Source organism: Barbus barbus (assembly GCF_936440315.1).
Source record: "Barbus barbus genome assembly, chromosome: 20".
Taxonomy (NCBI): Eukaryota; Metazoa; Chordata; class Actinopteri; order Cypriniformes; family Cyprinidae; genus Barbus; species Barbus barbus.
In genome coordinates this window covers 28,512,536-28,531,547 of record NC_136748.1, presented here as the reverse complement: position 1 = coordinate 28,531,547, position 19,012 = coordinate 28,512,536, and the positions used below count along the sequence as shown (strand labels likewise).

General features: G+C 34.7%; 2 protein-coding genes across 2 annotated transcripts in view; one reads left to right on the top strand and one right to left on the bottom strand.

Moving 5' to 3' along the window:
• Nucleotides 1-943, bottom strand: part of LOC306886581 (transcription initiation protein SPT3 homolog) — a 115,147-nt gene extending 114,204 nt beyond the window's left edge. Inside the window, exon 1 of the mRNA XM_079443795.1 lies at nucleotides 690-943. Coding sequence (XP_079299921.1) covers nucleotides 690-716 — 27 coding nt within the window. The 5' untranslated portion in view covers nucleotides 717-943. The remainder of the gene's footprint in view (nucleotides 1-689) is intronic.
• Nucleotides 157-9,463, top strand: LOC306886583 (runt-related transcription factor 2-like). Its single transcript, XM_079443800.1, has 3 exons — nucleotides 157-972; nucleotides 2,437-2,593; nucleotides 7,985-9,463. Exons 1-3 carry the CDS (start codon nucleotides 709-711, stop codon nucleotides 8,125-8,127), a joined length of 564 nt encoding a protein of 187 aa, XP_079299926.1. The 5' UTR covers nucleotides 157-708; the 3' UTR covers nucleotides 8,128-9,463.
• The last annotated feature ends 9,549 nt before the right edge of the window (nucleotides 9,464-19,012 follow it).

Here is a 19,012-nt window from a genome sequence, read left to right as displayed (position 1 = left end):
GCATTGCTTTGGTAAGAAGAGAAAAAAAAACACTGAACTGCTCATTTATTTTGATGCCATGAAATGGTGCTTGGAGACATGACGTGCTCAAGACTCATCAGCATAATAATCCTCCTGCTTCTGCATATATATATAAACCACAAAAAACCTGAGCTCACCCAAGTCCCTGCCTCCTAAGACAAACCACACAACGAGACAAAACACTGCGGCTTTCCAGCGCCTTCATCTTTCTAACCACAACCTTCGGAATCACCTTTTTAACCCTTCACAAAGACTCTGCATGGAGAAAGAAAAGTCTTAAGGACTTTTGCAATCCTCCTAAGCTTATTTTTTTAACTTGTTATACGGTGGCGCGTTTTGAGAAGCGCGTGGAAGCGAAGTCTCTCCGAGCGAGCACCGCGCGTAATGCGAAGCGCCTCGCTTTTATTCCGGATTTTAACGTTTGTTACGGCAAAGGAGAAGCAAAATCGCCTCGTAAATTATGTCGGCGTTTCTTCAGAGCGTAACCAGGAGCTCCTGCGCGTTTCTTTCCACGCGATTCACCTGTAGAGTTCACGCGTAAAGCCTGCGGGGAACCGAGCTTATCCAACTTTTTCGCTTTCTGGAAAGCGCCAAACGGACTTTACGCAGTATCCCATCTATTGTGAAGCGAAAACTCTGACTTTGGTGCCGGTTTGAAGTGCCCTTACCTTTGCTGACATTGTTGTGATGCGCATTCCGGTAGATCCGAGCACCAGCCGCAGGTTCAGTCCGCCGTCCAGCAGCCTTCAGCCGGTGGCGGGGAAGATGAGCGATGTGCAGCAGGAGCAGAACGCAGCGGTGCCGAGACTCCGACAGCACGACAACCGGACGATGGTGGAGATCATCGCGGACCACCCCGCCGAGCTCGTGCGGACGGACAGCCCCAACTTTCTGTGCTCAGTGCTGCCTTCTCACTGGAGGTGCAACAAAACTCTCCCGGTGGCGTTCAAGGTCAGAAAGAGGGTTTATTGAGATGTAATTAAGAAACGTGCTTAACGTATTAAGTTATTTAGTACATATGGTTAAACTTTATGATAGATTTCTGGCTATTTGCATGGGTATTAACTAGCGTTCTGTTCAGTTTGACAATATTTTAGTACACTTTTTACATTTTTAGCTATATGCATATATATTTTTACTATCAGTTTGGCAAGGGAATTATTTATCCCATTCAGATTTAAATCACTTTTACAAGATCTGGCCAAGATCCAGACAGCATTAAAAATACATAAATACACAAGGAAAATAAAAACGCAGTTATTTATAATAGTTACAATAACTGATTATGTAAATGTGAACTCAAAGTTTCAGGTCCGTATGAAAGGTTATAGATCTCGTATCGAATCAAACTTTTATCACTTTTAACCAAAACATCTGTGCAGGTTTTTCTCATTGTAATGACTTATATATGACATTATTTATAGTGTTTTACTAGTGTTTCTTTCCCCTGTTTTCCATGTGCTTTAATATTAATAATAGTAGTTTTTATTATTATTCACATGTTCAGATCAGATGTTTTTTATGGGAGTTACGGATATTGAAAATGAGGAATCCTGCAGTGCTGGACAGAGAGAAGTGAAATCTGAGAGATTTTAAGCTATTCATAGATACAAACACATGCATGTTTAATCACACGGCCTGAATTATACACAACTATTAATACTTTCACCAAAGATAGAGTATTTCATACAAACAGACTGCATGTAAAGTATCAGTAACAGGACCCGTTTCGCTCGGCCTTATCCTGTAAGCATGCTTTTGTTCATTTATTTGAGCTTGTAAAGCTGAACCAACCCCCCTGCTCGCACTGAACATCAAAACAGTCCCCTCAATTAAATATCATTTTTATTCAAATTTTCATCAAGTAAGATTTAGTTACTGCATCATTTGCATTTTATAGCAAAATCTAAGTTTCAAAAAAGAAAAAAAGGCAAGAAATAGCCTTCGGATTAAAACAGTGTATTTAAGAAAATTTTTTTAATAAACTAAATGTTTTTAATAATTATTTAAAATGTCATAATGCTTACATTTAAATAAAATTTGATTTTTTTTTTTTACAATATAGTTTAAAAAACATTATATTTATTTTTCTGTTGAATAAATTAGCTTTAGATTTTTTTGCTGAATCACTTTTGATGTTAAAGTGTTGGTGTATTTGAGTTATACTGACATCACCAGATGTTTCTGACCAATTTAAAAGGTAACAATTAAGAACAAACTAGCTTTTGTTTCTAGCAGGTTTTAATTGATTTATTGTGTTATTAACCCCCTGAGGCCGGCAGTCTCCCTTCATAAAGTCACCTATAATCAGGATCACAGGCCTGTTTTCATCAGTCTATGCATAAACAGTCAGACTGCAGTGAAATGCAGGGTAAATTACAGCGGGACAGTCACAGTGTGTCCGTTTCTGTTCAGGTTGTTGCTCTGGGAGATGTTCCTGACGCGACGGTGGTGACAGTTATGGCAGGAAATGACGAGAACTACTCGGCAGAGCTGCGAAACGCCTCAGCTGTCATGAAGAATCAGGTGGCGCGTTTCAACGACCTGAGATTTGTTGGCAGGAGTGGAAGAGGTTGGTACTTCCACTTTAATTCTATTTATTCTTCGCTGGCCGCTTCTTTTGCTTTGGTTTAATCATAAAAAAGGGTAAAATCACGTAAGATGTTTCGTTTACAATAAATGACATGTTGGAAATAAAATATGGGCATGCGGTGCACAAGCCGAATGGACTGAAAGTCGAGTTTTACCACAAATAGTCAGATAAAATGGATCGATTTTAATTTAAGGCATGGCTTCTGTGTAAAGCCTTTAAAAGAATGCAAATTATACAGTTCATGTTTTACATGAACACAATAGGACACTCTCCAAGATTCCTCACTTACAGAAATATTAAAAAGACAGAGCTGCAGAATTGGAAGAGAATCACAGAAAGGCGTTATTATTTTTCATCAGCGTCCAACAATTTGAGTGCTTCCATGTTGAGAATAAAGAAAAAGGGTGCTTTCCAAAAAAGACTGTCATTTAAGTATTCCCAAAGCTTAAAAAGTGAAACAAGACTTATAACTGTTGCAAAATATTGCATTCACTGGCATTTCCTATTTAATACTTTTCTGTTACATCCACCCTACGCACCCAACAAAAAAAGAAAAAAAAGGCTTTAAGACGTGAACGCGGGCTTAAAGTGCTCACAGACTGCTTATGTGTGGATGAATGCTGCTTTTGATATGCTTGCAATTATTGTCAAAGACAAAATCCCGCTCTTGTCATCCTGTCGGAAGAAGGCATTGAGAGCACAGGTCTTTGAAGCGTTTTTGAAGCGTCTGGGACAGCAGTGAGATCAGAAGAGCGGTCTGACTGCCGCTGGAGGCTGCGTAAACTCAGCCGTGCGGTCTAGACTTGCCCTTATAATCCACACGGGCACTTAAAGTGAGGCACAGAGGTGTGCAGCAGGGAATCCCTCGCATGGCGCCCACAAACTACAGACTCAAAACACTCAAAGCAGCTCCAGGTGTTTGGGGAAGTGCACTCGACCTATATGGGCTTCTCGATGGCTGATGGCTGATGGCTGATGGCTGATACAGTATGTCGAATGTGATTAATTCCAAAATCTAAAAAGAAAAGATATAAATATATTATAATAGTGCATTTTGAGTAAATAAAGTATAAAATAGTTTTCATTTTAATTCTGCATTGGGCAATTCAATTTGTATTATTGTTTTTAAATAATATTTCAGACAGACATTTTGAGATATAAATATATATATATATATATATATATTATAATATATAACATTTAAAATGAATATATATATATGTAATGTAATGAAATGTATATATTATATTATATTATATTATATTATATTATATTATATTATATTATATTATATTATATTATATTATATTATATTATATTATATTATAAGCTTTGGCCAATAAAAATAAAAAGTAAATCAGTTAACCACTACTTTACACAATAAATAACTAAATTACACTAAATGCACAAAAAATATTTGAAAAGAGATTTTTTATCATCCATTGACAAGGTTGCTGATAGATTTTGGAACAATTATGAGGGGGGAAAAAAACAGTTAATCGGCCATTTGGACCTGAATATGCCAATAATCTGCCCTATAAATCAGTCTTTTGCAACTTCTTAAGTCTGTGGTTTTATTTTGCTGGTGTATGGGTTATCAGTCAGAGTGGACGTGGCTGTGCAGACGGTGGTTTCTTGAGCGGTCGGCTGGTCTCAGCGCATTCCTGCAGCAATGCATGTCCTCACACACCCTCAACACGCTATCAGTGTGCATGTGTGTGCATCCGTGTTATCTCCTCACAGCTGTCACAGTCAACAGGGTCTTGGCCCGCATGGAGACCCACACCTTCGCAGGCTTAAGTTTCTTCTATCTATGACACGGGATCTGGAAGAGGAAGTCAGGGAGGAGATAGTGCAACATAAGGAAATTAAATATGGAAAACGATACGAGGCACGATGTGGTAGATTAGAATAAAATCGACCACAATCAAACAAATGACATCAGAAAAAATAAGCCGCCTCGAGTTACTAAAAGCAACTGCGTTTCCTGAGACAAAACACTTGATTTATGCAGAAACGCTTTTGTGTTTTCAGAAGTACTGCACCCTTATTTATGAATGGATTTGGATATGCTGCTTGGGTTATAGGACAGGGCGGGATGTTTGTTGTTGATCAGGACTTTAAGCATTTCACATGCAGTCTGTCTCGTTCTGTTTAGAAAATCATTTAGGACAGAAAAACCCTTCTGAATGAGCCAGCGTTTAGGATATTTTTAGCAGCTGGACAGCAACCGTTGGATGGATGGCAGATGCCAGGGTTGGTTAGACGCTGGGCAGGGCCCGTCGCCGTGTGTGTTTGGTATCAGCTCGCTGGGACGGGCTCGGGTGGGTCTGCGAACGTGCTTTTAGGGGCTCATGGACGGATTCCTGTGGGAGAAAAGAAAAACTAATTGCTTTAGCAAGACTTATTGCATAACATGCACAAGAATATCAGGAAACCAAAAATGTGGGAGTTCTAGAAAAAGCATGCATATGAGAAATGCATGACTTGTTTTGCTTAATTAATTATATGTTCAATTAATGTTAGAAAGAGTAATTTTACAGGACTTATTGCAGAAGGTTAACTGGACTATATCAGTAAATCAAAAATATTACAATTCTAGAAAATACTTGTGTATATGGGAGTAATTAATCTTGCCAGACTTATTGCATAACGTGCACAAGAATATCAGGAAACCAAAATTGTGGGAGTTTGAGAAATGCATGACTGTTTATTCTATAAAATATGCTGGTTAATTAATTATATGTTCAATTACAGTTAAAAAGAGTAATTACTGTAGCAAGACCTTATTTTCTAAAGTGATAAATATCTTTAAATCTAAAATGCTGCAAGACAACATATGAGAAATGCATGGCTGTTTATTCTAAAATATGCTGTTTAATTAATTATATGCTCAATTTATGTTCAAAAGAGTACATTTGCAAGACTTATTGCATAAGGTTAACAGGAATGTCAGTAAATCAAAAATATTACAGTTCTAGAAAATACTTGTGTATGTGAGAAATGCACGACTTTTTCTCTAAAATGTTATTTAATGACTATTCAGTTAATAATAGAAAGCTAATACTTTAGTCAGACTTATTGTATAACATTTACAAGAATGTTGGCGAATCAAAAACTGTGGCAGATCTAGAAAATGCATATATATGGTAAATGCATGACTATTTATTCTATAAAATGGTGTTTAATTGAATTTAAACACTCAGTTCTATCCCAGCTAACAGGAACTTTAACGAACGTTCTGGCAAGGTTCTCTTAAAGTTACGAACAAACATTCTTCCAGTAACTTTTATAGAATGTTCGTTCAAAGTTGCCTGGTCTTTAATAGTGTTCTCAAAATATTTGCACAAAAACATTATTTATCCATCATTCATGAATGCTTTTTCCACTTTAGTTGAACGTTTATCTAACATTTTTTTAAATGTTACTACTTGTTTCATTTAGAGAACATTTGAAAGTAACATTCCCACAACGTTTGCAAAACGATCAAATGGAATGTTGCCTTAATGTTCACATCACAAACTGGACGTTCTGAACGTTCTCGGAACAACCTTTTTATAACTTAATGGGAACATTAGAAAAACATTCTTGAGTTAGCTGGGAAAATATGATGTTTTATGAATATGTTCCATACATATTCTGTAAAATTATATATTGAGTTAATGAGTGGTTGTGTAGTGGTCCAAGTCGAATGCTTGTACGATTTTTCGAAGTTGTACGATTATTAGAGTAGGTTTTACAGCATACTAATAAATCTTGTCGTTGTCATTTTTTGGGAAAACAGCAATTTCTGAGTGAAAACTGTTTCAAAGTAAATTTTCTTCGACAGTACTCAAAGCCAGTGAATCTCAATAAATGCTAATGAAGCATAAAACTCAAACAATGGTCTTGTGTCGTTGTATTTGTTTGAATGCTCTCCCCATTCCAAGAGTTACTCAGTTGATCCCAGTTTGAAGCCTTTTAGCCTGATGCACAATCTACAGTAAGAAGTCTAAGCCAAATGTAGCTGCCGGCCGTATTGTGTCAGTCCTTTCCACCCACTTCTTCCTGTCTTATTGCTGATCGCGCCTCTGAGAATGTGTCATGCCTGACTTCACAGCATGCTTTGCACATTACTGCTAAGTTTGCCTCATTAGAAGTATCTTAGTATTTCCTGTGTGCTACTGACAGAAAGCATCACCTCATTAGCACAACAATATTTTGTGTTGAAGTTCATTGGTCATAAAGTTTAAAGTTCACACATTTATGAACATTTCATCCAAAAAATGGAGAGGTTGATCAGTAAAAGGTCATGTAAGATGAAAAATCAGTGACCGCAGAACCCCACCTTCACACCCAACCCTCTAATGTTCACACATAAAAGAATAAGGACTAATAACAGCACGGCCTCACTGCTGTGGATGTGCATGCGTGGCTGTTTTAAAAAGGAAATGTTTTGCATCAAAAGAAAAAAAAATCATATTCTTTTCTTGCAGTAAAATAGCTAATAAATAAATAAATATTCTTAAAATGAATATAAAATTATTATTTTAAAAATATTATCCTTATATAAAATAATACACATTAACACAATATAAATAATATAAATAAACAAATAATTATTAATCTAATATTTAATACATTTTATATATAATTTAAGTGTGTGTGTGATGTTTATATATATATTATATGTACACACACATAAGCTTTTACATTTATACATTAATATTATATATAAATAATACTAAAACTTTTAAGCAACAGCAGAGTAAAATGTAAAAATAAATTTTCTTCATTAAAAAATCCTGACCAGACCCACCATTAATAATGTACATATTACTTTATTGCAGTATAAAGTCATTTAAATATCACTCAAAATAATACATATGAATAAAAATATTAAATTGCTAATAAAATAAATCCAACATTAACCAAATTAAATATTAATAACTTAAAATCTTTCAATGAAATACATTTAAATGTCTAAAATATATTTAAATATTAATAAATTAATATATATTTAATAACTCTAAAATATACAGATTTTTATTTTAAAGCTTAAAAATATATATTTTCATACAATTTTTTTAAAATAATTTTATAAAGCCACAGTTGCACAAGACATACACAGTTCATGAATTCTAACATGGTCTTTTTTATGCATTTCTTGATTTGTCATGTCCAACAACTGATAAATTCAATGGTCAGCAAGGGTCACTTTCCAAACTAATTCCATTCTTGTCCGTCGCGCCCAGGCCTTTTCAATCGGCCGAGTTCCTCGCAGTTAAAATCCCACCGTCACCAGCAGAGAAATGCAAATGACGCGTGGCGATGAATGCGGCACATTGTCCGGCGGATTAATCGGGTTTGAACCTTTTTTGTGTTTTGCAGGAAAGAGCTTCACGCTGACAATCACAGTATTCACGAACCCACCGCAAGTGGCTACTTACCACCGAGCCATAAAGGTCACAGTGGACGGACCGCGGGAGCCGCGAAGTGAGTACCACCCCAAATATCACACATCATGTGACTAGCGCACGCAAAAACAGATGAATGATGTGGCACGGCCCGATGCATGAATTGATGCATAGATTGTGTTACGGTACTGTTTTAAAAATGGATTCAGCACGCCTCAATGCACAAAGACGGCCTTTGAGGAGCAGCAGGCGTGTTCGGCGAGAGGCAAATACAAACACGTGCTGTCAAGGCCGCTCGACTTGTGAAAATGTTTACTGTATTGGCCTCTTGTGTCTGTCCGTCAACGTGCTCTTAAGAGCGAGCGCCCGTACAAACCCCTCGACCTCTGACCTGCGCTCTGCCCGTCTTCTCAATGGAATAATAGCGCACTGCATACTGTCTGCTGTTTTTAAACCCGCTCAACTTCCTGCGCGATGAAGAAACATGAATAATGTTCATGAATAACATCTATTTAACGTTTTCTGACAATACATTTGTGCATAACTGAATTGAAAAAATGTGACATATAGTAGATACACTTTAAAAACTGATGTAGAAGCAATTTTAACTCAGGAATTGCCAGTAAATTAAAAAAAAATATATACAAAGAAACAGCAAGTAACATTGAATTAAACAAAATTTTGAAGTAGAAAAACTGAATCTTTTTTTATAATCTATTTTCTACAATTTTATTTGTATTTTTTTACCACATGCTGAATGAAACGTGAAATGCAGTTTTCCAAATGTTTATTTTGGCAGGATGCATACGTCTTACTGTTTTTTAAAATAGTATGCATGTTTATTTCATGATAAACATTTTAAACTGTATTTTACATCCCACGACTTGATTATGGAAATCTTTATTCAGAATGTGGTGCCTTTTGTAAGTAAAACAAAGATTATTGGAGTATGTTTTACAAGAAAATACCATTTACATTCAAAATGTCATGTTTAATTCAATGCATTACTTGCCGTTTCTTTGTAATTATTTGTGAAATGAAATACACTTACAATTTCTGAGTTAAAGTTATTTCTAAACCACATTTTCTTTTCAAAATATTTGGTATGAAAGCCTATTTCCACCATCAGATAAAACAAAATATTAATAAAAAAAAAAAAAAAAATTGAAAAAAGGTCATTGCAACTGTCTATCTAGCAATTATGACTTTGATTCTCGCAAAAAAAAAGTGAGAATTGTGAGACTCAGAACAAAAAAAAAACATTTTTTATAAAACAGAATTGTGAGATGTAAACTCAGATTTCAGAGAAAAAGTCAGAATTGTGAGATATAAATGTAAAATTGAAAAAACAAATACCTTACATGGCAGAAAAAAAACATAATTGTGAAATGCAAACTCAGAATTGCAAGAAACAAAGTCAAAATTGTGAGATATAAGCTCAGAATTGCGATAGAAAAAAAAGAAAATTGAGAAATAAATTTTAAAATATGAAATGAAATCACATTGTGAGATATAGTCACTTAAAATTATGATAAATAAATAAGAAATAATGATATATTTTTTTATTCTGATCTGGAAATTGCTTTCATACTATATAGTATATGCATCATAGAATTCAGTATGCAGTAAGCAAATATTCCATTCCCAAGATGTAATTGAGCCCATGTAAAACTGAGCACTTAATTGCATTTTGGGACGCTCAACAATTGGAAATTTCATTCCATGCATACAGAAATTTCACATACTGTGCACATTAAGAAAAGTATGCAAGCATGCTATTGTGAACACAGCCATGCTCTTAGTGCTGTATATGATGCATTGAAGCAATAATCCATCCTATGGTTGGGTTACAAAGAAGGTCAGGATGTATTTCCAGACAAAATCCATTTTGTACATCAATATTGGGTCATTATGAGATCAGCTAGATTTAATAGAACCATTGAGACATTTCTCAGACAAAAAAGAAACGCTTTAAAGTTTTCCCGACACATTGAACAGAGACGTGTCATGGAAAAGAGAAACGGCACAGTGTTTTTTCTCTCAGAGGAACCTGATCTGGCAAAAAGCTCCAGTTATCCTTCAATTATGAAAAAGCCGCTTCATCTGAGTTGATGTCTGGACTTGTGAGTTGTGTGTGCCGTTTGCTTCAACTGCTCAGTTGCTCTCACTACCTGAAAAAATACTGTTAGAAAACGCTGCCAAATTTCAGTTTTCACACTGAGCCCCAGGACCAGTAAATACACACAAGCTGTCATGAATTACTTTCATGTGGCAGAGAATGGAACCAGGAACACGCCGTGCTTGACTTTCTTTAGTGCGTGTTTACATTAAAGTCTGTTGCAGTCTGACATTACGGCCAAAGTTCTTCACAAGACGACCTTTTGTGGCGGGATAATCGAATGAAAGTGCATCGCATTCTGTCAGCCGTTAATGGTGACTGGCAGATGTTTCTTACGCTTACGTTTTATGCAAACCGTTTTGCTTTCGGTGGTGAAATTACTCACAGCTTTCGTGATATGACAGCAGGCTTTAAATGTGCTGTTGTCATATGTTTCTAAATGATTGCAATCCCGTTAACTTTCAAAGAGGGACCATGATATCATAAAGCTAACTTGGGCCGGTAAGCAACCACAACAGCAACGTGTTAATAGTGGCCGCCCACTTTTTCCGTGGCGTTGGTATCCGAAGTTCCCCCAAAAGGATTTTTTAAAATCATTATAATCCATGAACTAAACCAACCAGCTATGAGGCGAATCACAGCAGTGCAAACTTTGATTGACTCAAAATAGTATTTGAAAATCTAACAAAAACACAACGGTACAAGACTCTGAACTTAACAGCTTTAATGAGGGGAAAAAAACTACAAACCCATGAAGCATTTCGAGTGACAAGATCGAATTAAAAACGATAGTGAAATTTAAAAGATAAGCTCACCGAGAGACTCTTATTGGTGGAATTTAAAAGCAGAGCTCAACACTACTCTGTGATTGGTGGAATTTAAAAGCAGAGCTCAACACTACTCTGTGATTGGTGGAATTTAAAAGCAGAGCTCAACACTACTCTGTGATTGGTGGAATTTAAAAGCAGAGCTCAACACTACTCTGTGATTGGTGGAATTTAAAAGCAGAGCTCAACACTACTCTGTGATTGGTGGAATTTAAAAGCAGAGCTCAACACTACTCTGTGATTGGTGGAATTTAAAAGCAGAGCTCAACACTACTCTGTGATTGGTGGAATTTAAAAGCAGAGCTCAACACTACTCTGTGATTGGTGGAATTTAAAAGCAGCGCTCAACACTACTCTGTGATTGGTGGAATTTAAAAGCAGAGCTCAACACTACTCTGTGATTGGTGGAATTTAAAAGCAGCGCTCAACACTACTCTGTGATTGGTGGAATTTAAAAGCAGAGCTCAACACTACTCTGTGATTGGTGGAATTTAAAAGCAGAGCTCAACACTACTCTGTGATTGGTGGAATTTAAAAGCAGAGCTCAACACTACTCTGTGATTGGTGGAATTTAAAAGCAGAGCTCGCTGCTATTTTGTGATTTGTGGGATTTTCTTCACAGAAGCATGGGGAATGTAGCTTTTACCCACAAATTCCACTGTTAAACACGATTCTTTAAAAATAATTTGTAATAATGGCTTCAAACGAAGCAAATACCAATGATTAACAACCTTGGATATTACAGTATATCTATCTTTAACCCTTTATAAATTCTTTACGTAATTTGGTGTTCCTGTCGGCCTTTTAAAATGGCTTGTAAATCTTTCTTTATGCCATATTGTCACACTTGGATTCAATCTTGTCAGCTTGTTTTCTTTCAATTCGCACAGGTTTTGTATTTCTTTGTGGAACTGAATGATCGTAGGTCTCGTTGTTCTAAGCTTATGCACCTTGTGGCAATATTCACTCAAAACCTGAAGTGCATAAGCTACATTATACAAAACCTGTGCTATTTGAAAGAAAACAGGTTGATTAAAATATTGAATCAAAGTTTTTGTAATAATATTAGCATAATGTGCAATTATAAGAAATTTTTTGTAGGCTGGTCATTTTTGACGGGGGACACCATGAATTTAACAAAGTTGGAAAAATAATCCCAAAAAGCACCAAAATGATTTTTTGGGGGAACCCAAACATGAGGCTTTACCACTAAAAAGAAATTCCAATATGGAGAAAATAAATGGAATTTACACTGTATCCCTCAGGATACCTTTGCAACCCCATAGCAACGTCCTGGTTACCACCCACAACACTGCGGCATCAACATTCCGTGTGATCAATTACCTCACATCATCACACGGCGTCATAGAGTCTGATGAGCGCTGCTGTAGATCCGGCTCTGGCGCGTTCAGAAGAAGCACATGCCAACCTGCCTGGCACACAGCTGTTGCCACTGGCCTCGTCCTCAGAGATAACTTTCAGGTGGCAAAACCAACAATATGACTTCTTAACGTCTTGTTTTCTTCCTTCTTTTCCTCCTCGTCTCAATCAACACATCTGGTGGCGGCATTTTGAAGGCACTTTATGCCAGTGTGTGATCTTCATTCATTACGGATTAATCGCACCCTCGGGCATCTCTGATGTGACGGCCTTTCATCTCACTCGCCTCATTCATCTTCAGCTTTTCTTTCTGACTTTGTGTGTAATAATTGGGGTTATTATCGTTATCGTAAAAAAAAAAAAAAAAAAAAGTTTAGCCAATTTAAAATTTTAAGGCAACCAGCTTCAGCAGATTTTTGAGTTCTCTCAACTTATTTTTGTAGGAGATTCTCAACTTTTTGTTGTATAAACTTAAAACAAGTTGAGAAAACTCAAAAAAAATTTTTTTTTACAGTGTACCTAAAACTAAAACCATTTTCATTATGTGAACTAAACAATAACTGATATAATATTTTAAAAATTAGTTGCCAAGGCAACATCACAGTTGATAAAATAACTATAACTAAAAATTAAAACTAAAAAACATAAACCAAAAAAATAAAATTAAAATGAAAACCAAATATATATATATATATATATATATAATTCAAATTATTAGCAAAAATTCTAACACTACACTGCAAAGAAAAAAAAATCCCATGAAAATACGGCACAATATAAAGGAATTTTCCATATTGATTTTATTTTAAACAGGTGTTTTACCTGTATTTTTAATTTTGCATTGTGTTTTTGAGTTAACAGAAATGTCCAGGCAGAAAATTACCTGTAATTTATTTTTTTTATAGTGTACATTGATACTTAAATAACATTGGTATAAACATATAAATTGAGATATCTGTCCATCAACAAAGAAAAATGTACTCTTTATATCTTTACTCTCCTTCATGTTGTTTCAAACATGACTTTCTTTCTGCTATGGAACTTTCTTTCTTTCTTTTTTTTTCATATAATGGACGTCAATGGTGTCCAAAACCAAAAAAGGTCAACCTGTATGAGAGAAATAAGAGAGACTGGTGACGTCATCTGAAAAGGAAAGTCATTTCAAAGACAGAGCAAGATTACAAACTATTTTCCTATTTTCAACAATGAATCACAAATAAGGCCAGGGAAATTTAAATGAACAAGATCAATTTGAATAGGATTCAAAATAATTTTTGGTGAATAGTTCATAAAAAATCATCTAAAGAACTTTTTTTCTATGATAAAGAGCCTTTTGTGCAACGGAAAGATTCTATGGATGTTAAAGATTCTTCAAGGAACCATGAATGCCAATAAAGAACCTTTAAAATATAAAGTATTTTATGCAATTTAATGGCTTTTATTTTTAAGCAAATAATGTTTCAGGTCAGTCTACTTCCCTTCTATCCCACACTATCTATCTCGAAGTCTATTTCTCATGCGCATGCTGCTGTTTGTAAGCGGAAGGCAGGTGGCCAGGCAGGAAATGACACATTCAGAGGCATTTCGAGTTGTGCAACGTCCTGTGAGTGTGTCGTGTAGCTGCCTCTGCCTGCCTGTTTACACATTCCTCCTGCGCCTAAGAGAGAAAAACAGAGAGACACACACAAAAAGTTGCATTCAGAGACACAGACAGACATTCAGGCCTTTAATTAAGCTTTAGCGTCACACAGATCTTTCCCTAAAGACAGTCTCATAGCTCAGACGCTGCTCTTTCGTTGCTCATTGAGTTTCTGTTGTTTATGTATCAAATGTTCATGCTTCTGCTGAAATTCCAACACAAGTGAGATCATTGTTGGCATACAGTATAGTAAGAGCTCAGAGCAGCAGTATAGAATGAATCTGGAGAGTCTGAGACATTGTTGAGATCTTCTGAAATGTCAGAGGAGGGTCATTTTCGTAGGAGAAACATCTGAGATGCAGGAGACTGGATTTGCTCTCCATTCGTAGCTGGTAGACCATCTTAGAATAGCAACAAACAACCAGACAGCTTAAACCAACTAGACACCAGAGACCATAGTTAGCAGCTTAAGCTGGATTTTCCATCAGGGAGGAGAACAATTGAGATCAGTGTTATTATAGTTTCATTGAGAGTACTGATCTATTTTTTATTAATAGTTTAAATTATTTTTGATTTTTATATTTTCCATTTTTATTTTAATTTGAAAGTTTTAGTAATTTTGTTGTATATATTGTTTTTATTAATTGATTTCAGTATCACCAAGAATATTAATTATTAGTAGTAGGTTTAATTAGTTTAGATTTTTATCATTTCCATTTTTATTTAAATTTTAGTGAATTTTGGTAATTTTTTTGTGTTTTTTTAAATAATTTCTCAGTTTCTTGATAGTATTAATAATTATTACTACCCTGAATTAGTTGTATTTTAATGTCTATGTTTTTATTAATTTATTTCAGTATCACTGAGAATATTAATAATTATTATTAGCAGGTTCAATTAGTTTAGATTGTATTGTCTATTTTATTTATTAATTGTATTTAATTTTAGTTTTTTGTTCAATTTGAGATTTAGAATGAATTTTATTATTATTGATTGATTGTATTGATTATACTTCGAGAGTATTAATAATGCTTATTAATAATTTGAATTAGGTTGTATATTTGTCATTTTTATTATTTTTTTGGCCTATGAGAAATGTTTTCTCAGCAACTAGCTAAAAGAAAATAAGTTTTGTTTTATATTTTATTTCAGATAACACTGTTTTTATGGTTTTAGTTCATTATAATAACCCTGATTGAGATCTCAGTAGCCTTCAGGAGAAAAACATCTCACATCTACGTAGTCGAGTGTCACTATAGTAAGATTGCTCGATTAACCTACATAGCGTGTATGTTTTGATTCTTACTAAGGTGGTCCACACGTTTCCCTAACTGTTTAAACTATTGAGGAAGTGCAGATATTTTGTCTAGCGTGAAATTCCCCAGCAACGTCTGCTCATTTGTAAAGAAAATATCACTTATGAGATTCAACTGGAGACTGATCCAATTATCTTCAGCCAATGAGAGCCAAGACACACAAGAGGACAAGCATCAGTATTATTGCTGTAGGTAGGGAAGTCAAGTGAATGCTTGTTGTGCAGTTACTTGAGCGAGTGATCAGACGCAGGGCTGGATGGAGATGGTGGTCGGTCTGGAGTGTGAAGCGCACGCTGCTGTAATCATTTGGCGGCTCTCGTGTAACTGTGGTTATTAAGAGTAATTTGGACTAATAGACTGGGAGGAGCGGCTCCGGCGTTTGAGAGAAGGGCCTGTGTTACTCTTACCACCATGACTGCCAGTGTTCCTCGCACACCATCATAATAGCGGCATTCTTACGCGATATCTGATCCTTTAGCGCCGGTTTGTTGGTGGGCTTGACAAATGAAAGACAGTCTCTATAAGCCTGGGAGAGGGAAAAGATCAAAATCAATATACAATTATGCCAACTGTTTCTTATAAGGACACGTAAAACTAAATCATTTATTAGAAAAGCTTAAAAAACAGACAGAAGCCACTAAATACAGCAGCACACATAATGCATTTGGACGGTTTATGGAAAAGTTGGTTTATGAACCATAGATATAAAGAGTATAGCATCATTTTTAATATTGCACTTAATAGACTAAATATAAACATTTGGAATGCAAATCATCTTGCAGAGTTTGTGCTATGCACAAGTATCCATTGAGATATAGTAATATAGTTTTTTATTAATATTTTAATTTGTATATATTTTCCATATTCATTTTCATTTTAAAGTTTTAGTCATTTTGGGGGGTTTTGCAAAGATTTGTTAATTATAGTTTTATTAATATTTTGAGTTTAAAAAAAAATAAAAGTGTATTTTATATTAATTTACTTAATATCAAAATGTTTATGCTTTTAATTTTAATATAAGTATTTTTTTAAGATTTAATTTAATTTTAATTTATTTCAGTTAATGTTTATTATAAATCAAGTCATGCAAATTTTCTTAAGTTTTTAGGAATTTTAATTTTAGTTTTTTAATTTTATGCTTTTATAATTTTTTACTTTTTAAATACATCTTTATAGTTTTTTATCAATTTTATTTCAGTATTTTGAGAGTATTATTAATTATTAATACTTTGAATTAGTTGTATTCTTATGGTAGTTTTTAATTTCTATTTTATGCTAATTTTTTTCAGTTTTATCATATTTTTAATATTGTATTTCAATTTGAGTAATGTTTTTTATGGTTGAGATTAATGCTTAGTATAGTATGGCATTATAAAGTAAAATATAGTATACTTTGAGAGTATTATTAATTTTAGGTTTTTTTTTAATTACTTTTTAATTTTTATATTTAAATTTTTTTATTTATTTAACATTTTTACTGTGTTTTTTTTTTAATATGTCGGATTGTCTTGTGGAAAAGTGTGGTTTCTTTACTAAGTGATAAGATGCACCATTTTCACCAGATGTACCATTAATAATTAAATGATAAATGATTTTCTTCATCAGTTATACAGTATTTTTATTCTCTGGCCTGTATTGTAGATCATCTGCTCCAGTGCTGTGATTTGGCGTTGCTGGAACGTCAATGAAACATAAGAAAGCATTTGAAGCAGAAGGTTTGTGCAAAATCTGTACTTATAAAGGTAAATCTATGTGAGGAGTGCACACTGGAGTCTCCTGCTTTGCCTGTGTTGGCTCTGTTAATTAATGCCACATCACATTGGGGAGATGGAAAACATGGCTTGTTTTTAAAAAGGTATTTGCCAAGATTATCCGTGACGCTGTGTTTTGACTGCCATGAAGACGGCTGGAAAAGAGCTATTGTCTCACTAATGCAGAACTCATCCAAACACGTTTCATAGAGAGAGCAGGACGGTAAATGGCGTAAATGTTCTGCTCATGGAGTTTTCCACCATTATCTAATTTGCACACTTCTTTTTGATTTGATCTCTTACTTTCTTTCTGTTTACTTCTCATTCGGTTTGAGACACTAGGGTACGTCAAGGATAAAGCACCCTGGGGTAAAAGGCTCTTTACAAAGGCTCTGATTGCATTTTTTACTAACAAATATTCGATACTAAAATGAATTTCCACCAGATAAATTTTTTTTTATATATTAAAAAAAATCATAATAAATCACATTTTACTTATTAAAAATTATCAAATTATTAGATAAATAAATATAATCCCATTTTCCTTATTTGTCCTGTATTCAAAAGAAGCTTTAATGCTTTCACAGGCTAAAGCAATGAATAAATCTTTCTCCTGCAGCCTCAGTGTTGTGCCACCACACGTTTCAGTGTATTGTTTGCGTAACAGCTTCTGACAATCAATATGTTGCACATCAAATCTTCTATTGAAATCTGATTGTTTACGTTGCGGTTTGCTCAGAGCCGCTCTAATTGTTCATTGCTGAAATGAGCATTAGCCGTGAACCTGTGATATTTCTCTCTCTTTGAACGTGGCTCTGCGTGTCTGGACAGGTAAAAGCACACAAAACACATACAGCAGACCTCCAGACAAAAGCCAAGGCAGGCCATTGAAAATAAAGCTAACGCAGGATGGCTCGCAGAAGAAAGATCAGCTTGTACTTTCCCCATGTGAGAAAAAGTACATGAATGTTGCTGTTGGCAGAAAAACCTGATGGCTTCTAATAACAACAGTGAATTACACATGACTAGCAATACACCGATGTATTGGCCAGGTGGAGTGGTTAATATTTAGCAGTTATGGAAATACTGCATGCTTAGGGAATTTTGTGTTAATACTAATGGTTTATATTAATTTAAAAGCTACATTATCACCATATACTGGATTCAACCTTGTTTTGTTTCAGTTAGCACAGGTTTTGTATCTGTTTTGGTACTGATTGGTCATAGACTTCACTGACCTCAGCTTAGTTTTTGAGTGAAAAAAAGCATTATTTATGGATCATTTTGGATTGAGTTGCATAAGCTACATAATACAAGAACCGTGCTAACTGAAAGAAAGCAAGTTGATGAAAATAATGAATCTGATATTTGGTTATAATACGGCATAAAACAAATTTCTAGGCTGGCCATTTTTGACCAGGAACCCCGCAAGTGGAAGACGTTGAGAAAAAATCCCCAAAAAGTACAAAACTCATCAAAACATATTTTGGTGAGTTGTTATATCATGTGTCAGTAAAGTCAGTAAGTTTTAGTCCAATGTGAAAACAGTAACTAATTTTCGGGAAAAAGAAAATCCTCTCCGGGTCAAAATGACCCAGAATACAACATGAGAAAACTCAGTCAGCTGCCTTTTAAGTGAACCAGAACGTGTCAAAATGTATCAAATTAGTCTCTAGATGATAAATATGACTGAATTGCCCCACTGATATTCATTAAAGGAACAGTTCACCCAAAAGAAAGACAATTCTGTCATCATTAACTTGTAATGGACCTGTATGAACACAAAAGAAGATGCAATAAATATATCTCACATTTGATATTTTATACCATTTATTTTTTATATTTTTAAAATAAGTCTCTTTTGCTCACCAAGGCTACATTTATTTGATCAAAAATACAGTAAAAACAGCAAAATTGTGAAATATTGTACATATATTGTAAAATGTAATTTATTCCTGTGATCAAAGATG

Excerpts from the sequence above, each read along its gene's own strand:
- LOC306886583 (XM_079443800.1), top strand. The coding sequence starts at position 709 with ATGCGCATTCCGGTAGATCCGAGCACCAGCCGCAGGTTCAGTCCGCCG. Across the intron at positions 973-2,436 it reads CTCTCCCGGTGGCGTTCAAG|GTTGTTGCTCTGGGAGATGT; the intron begins GTCAGAAAGAGG and ends GTTTCTGTTCAG. Across the intron at positions 2,594-7,984 it reads TGTTGGCAGGAGTGGAAGAG|GAAAGAGCTTCACGCTGACA; the intron begins GTTGGTACTTCC and ends TGTGTTTTGCAG.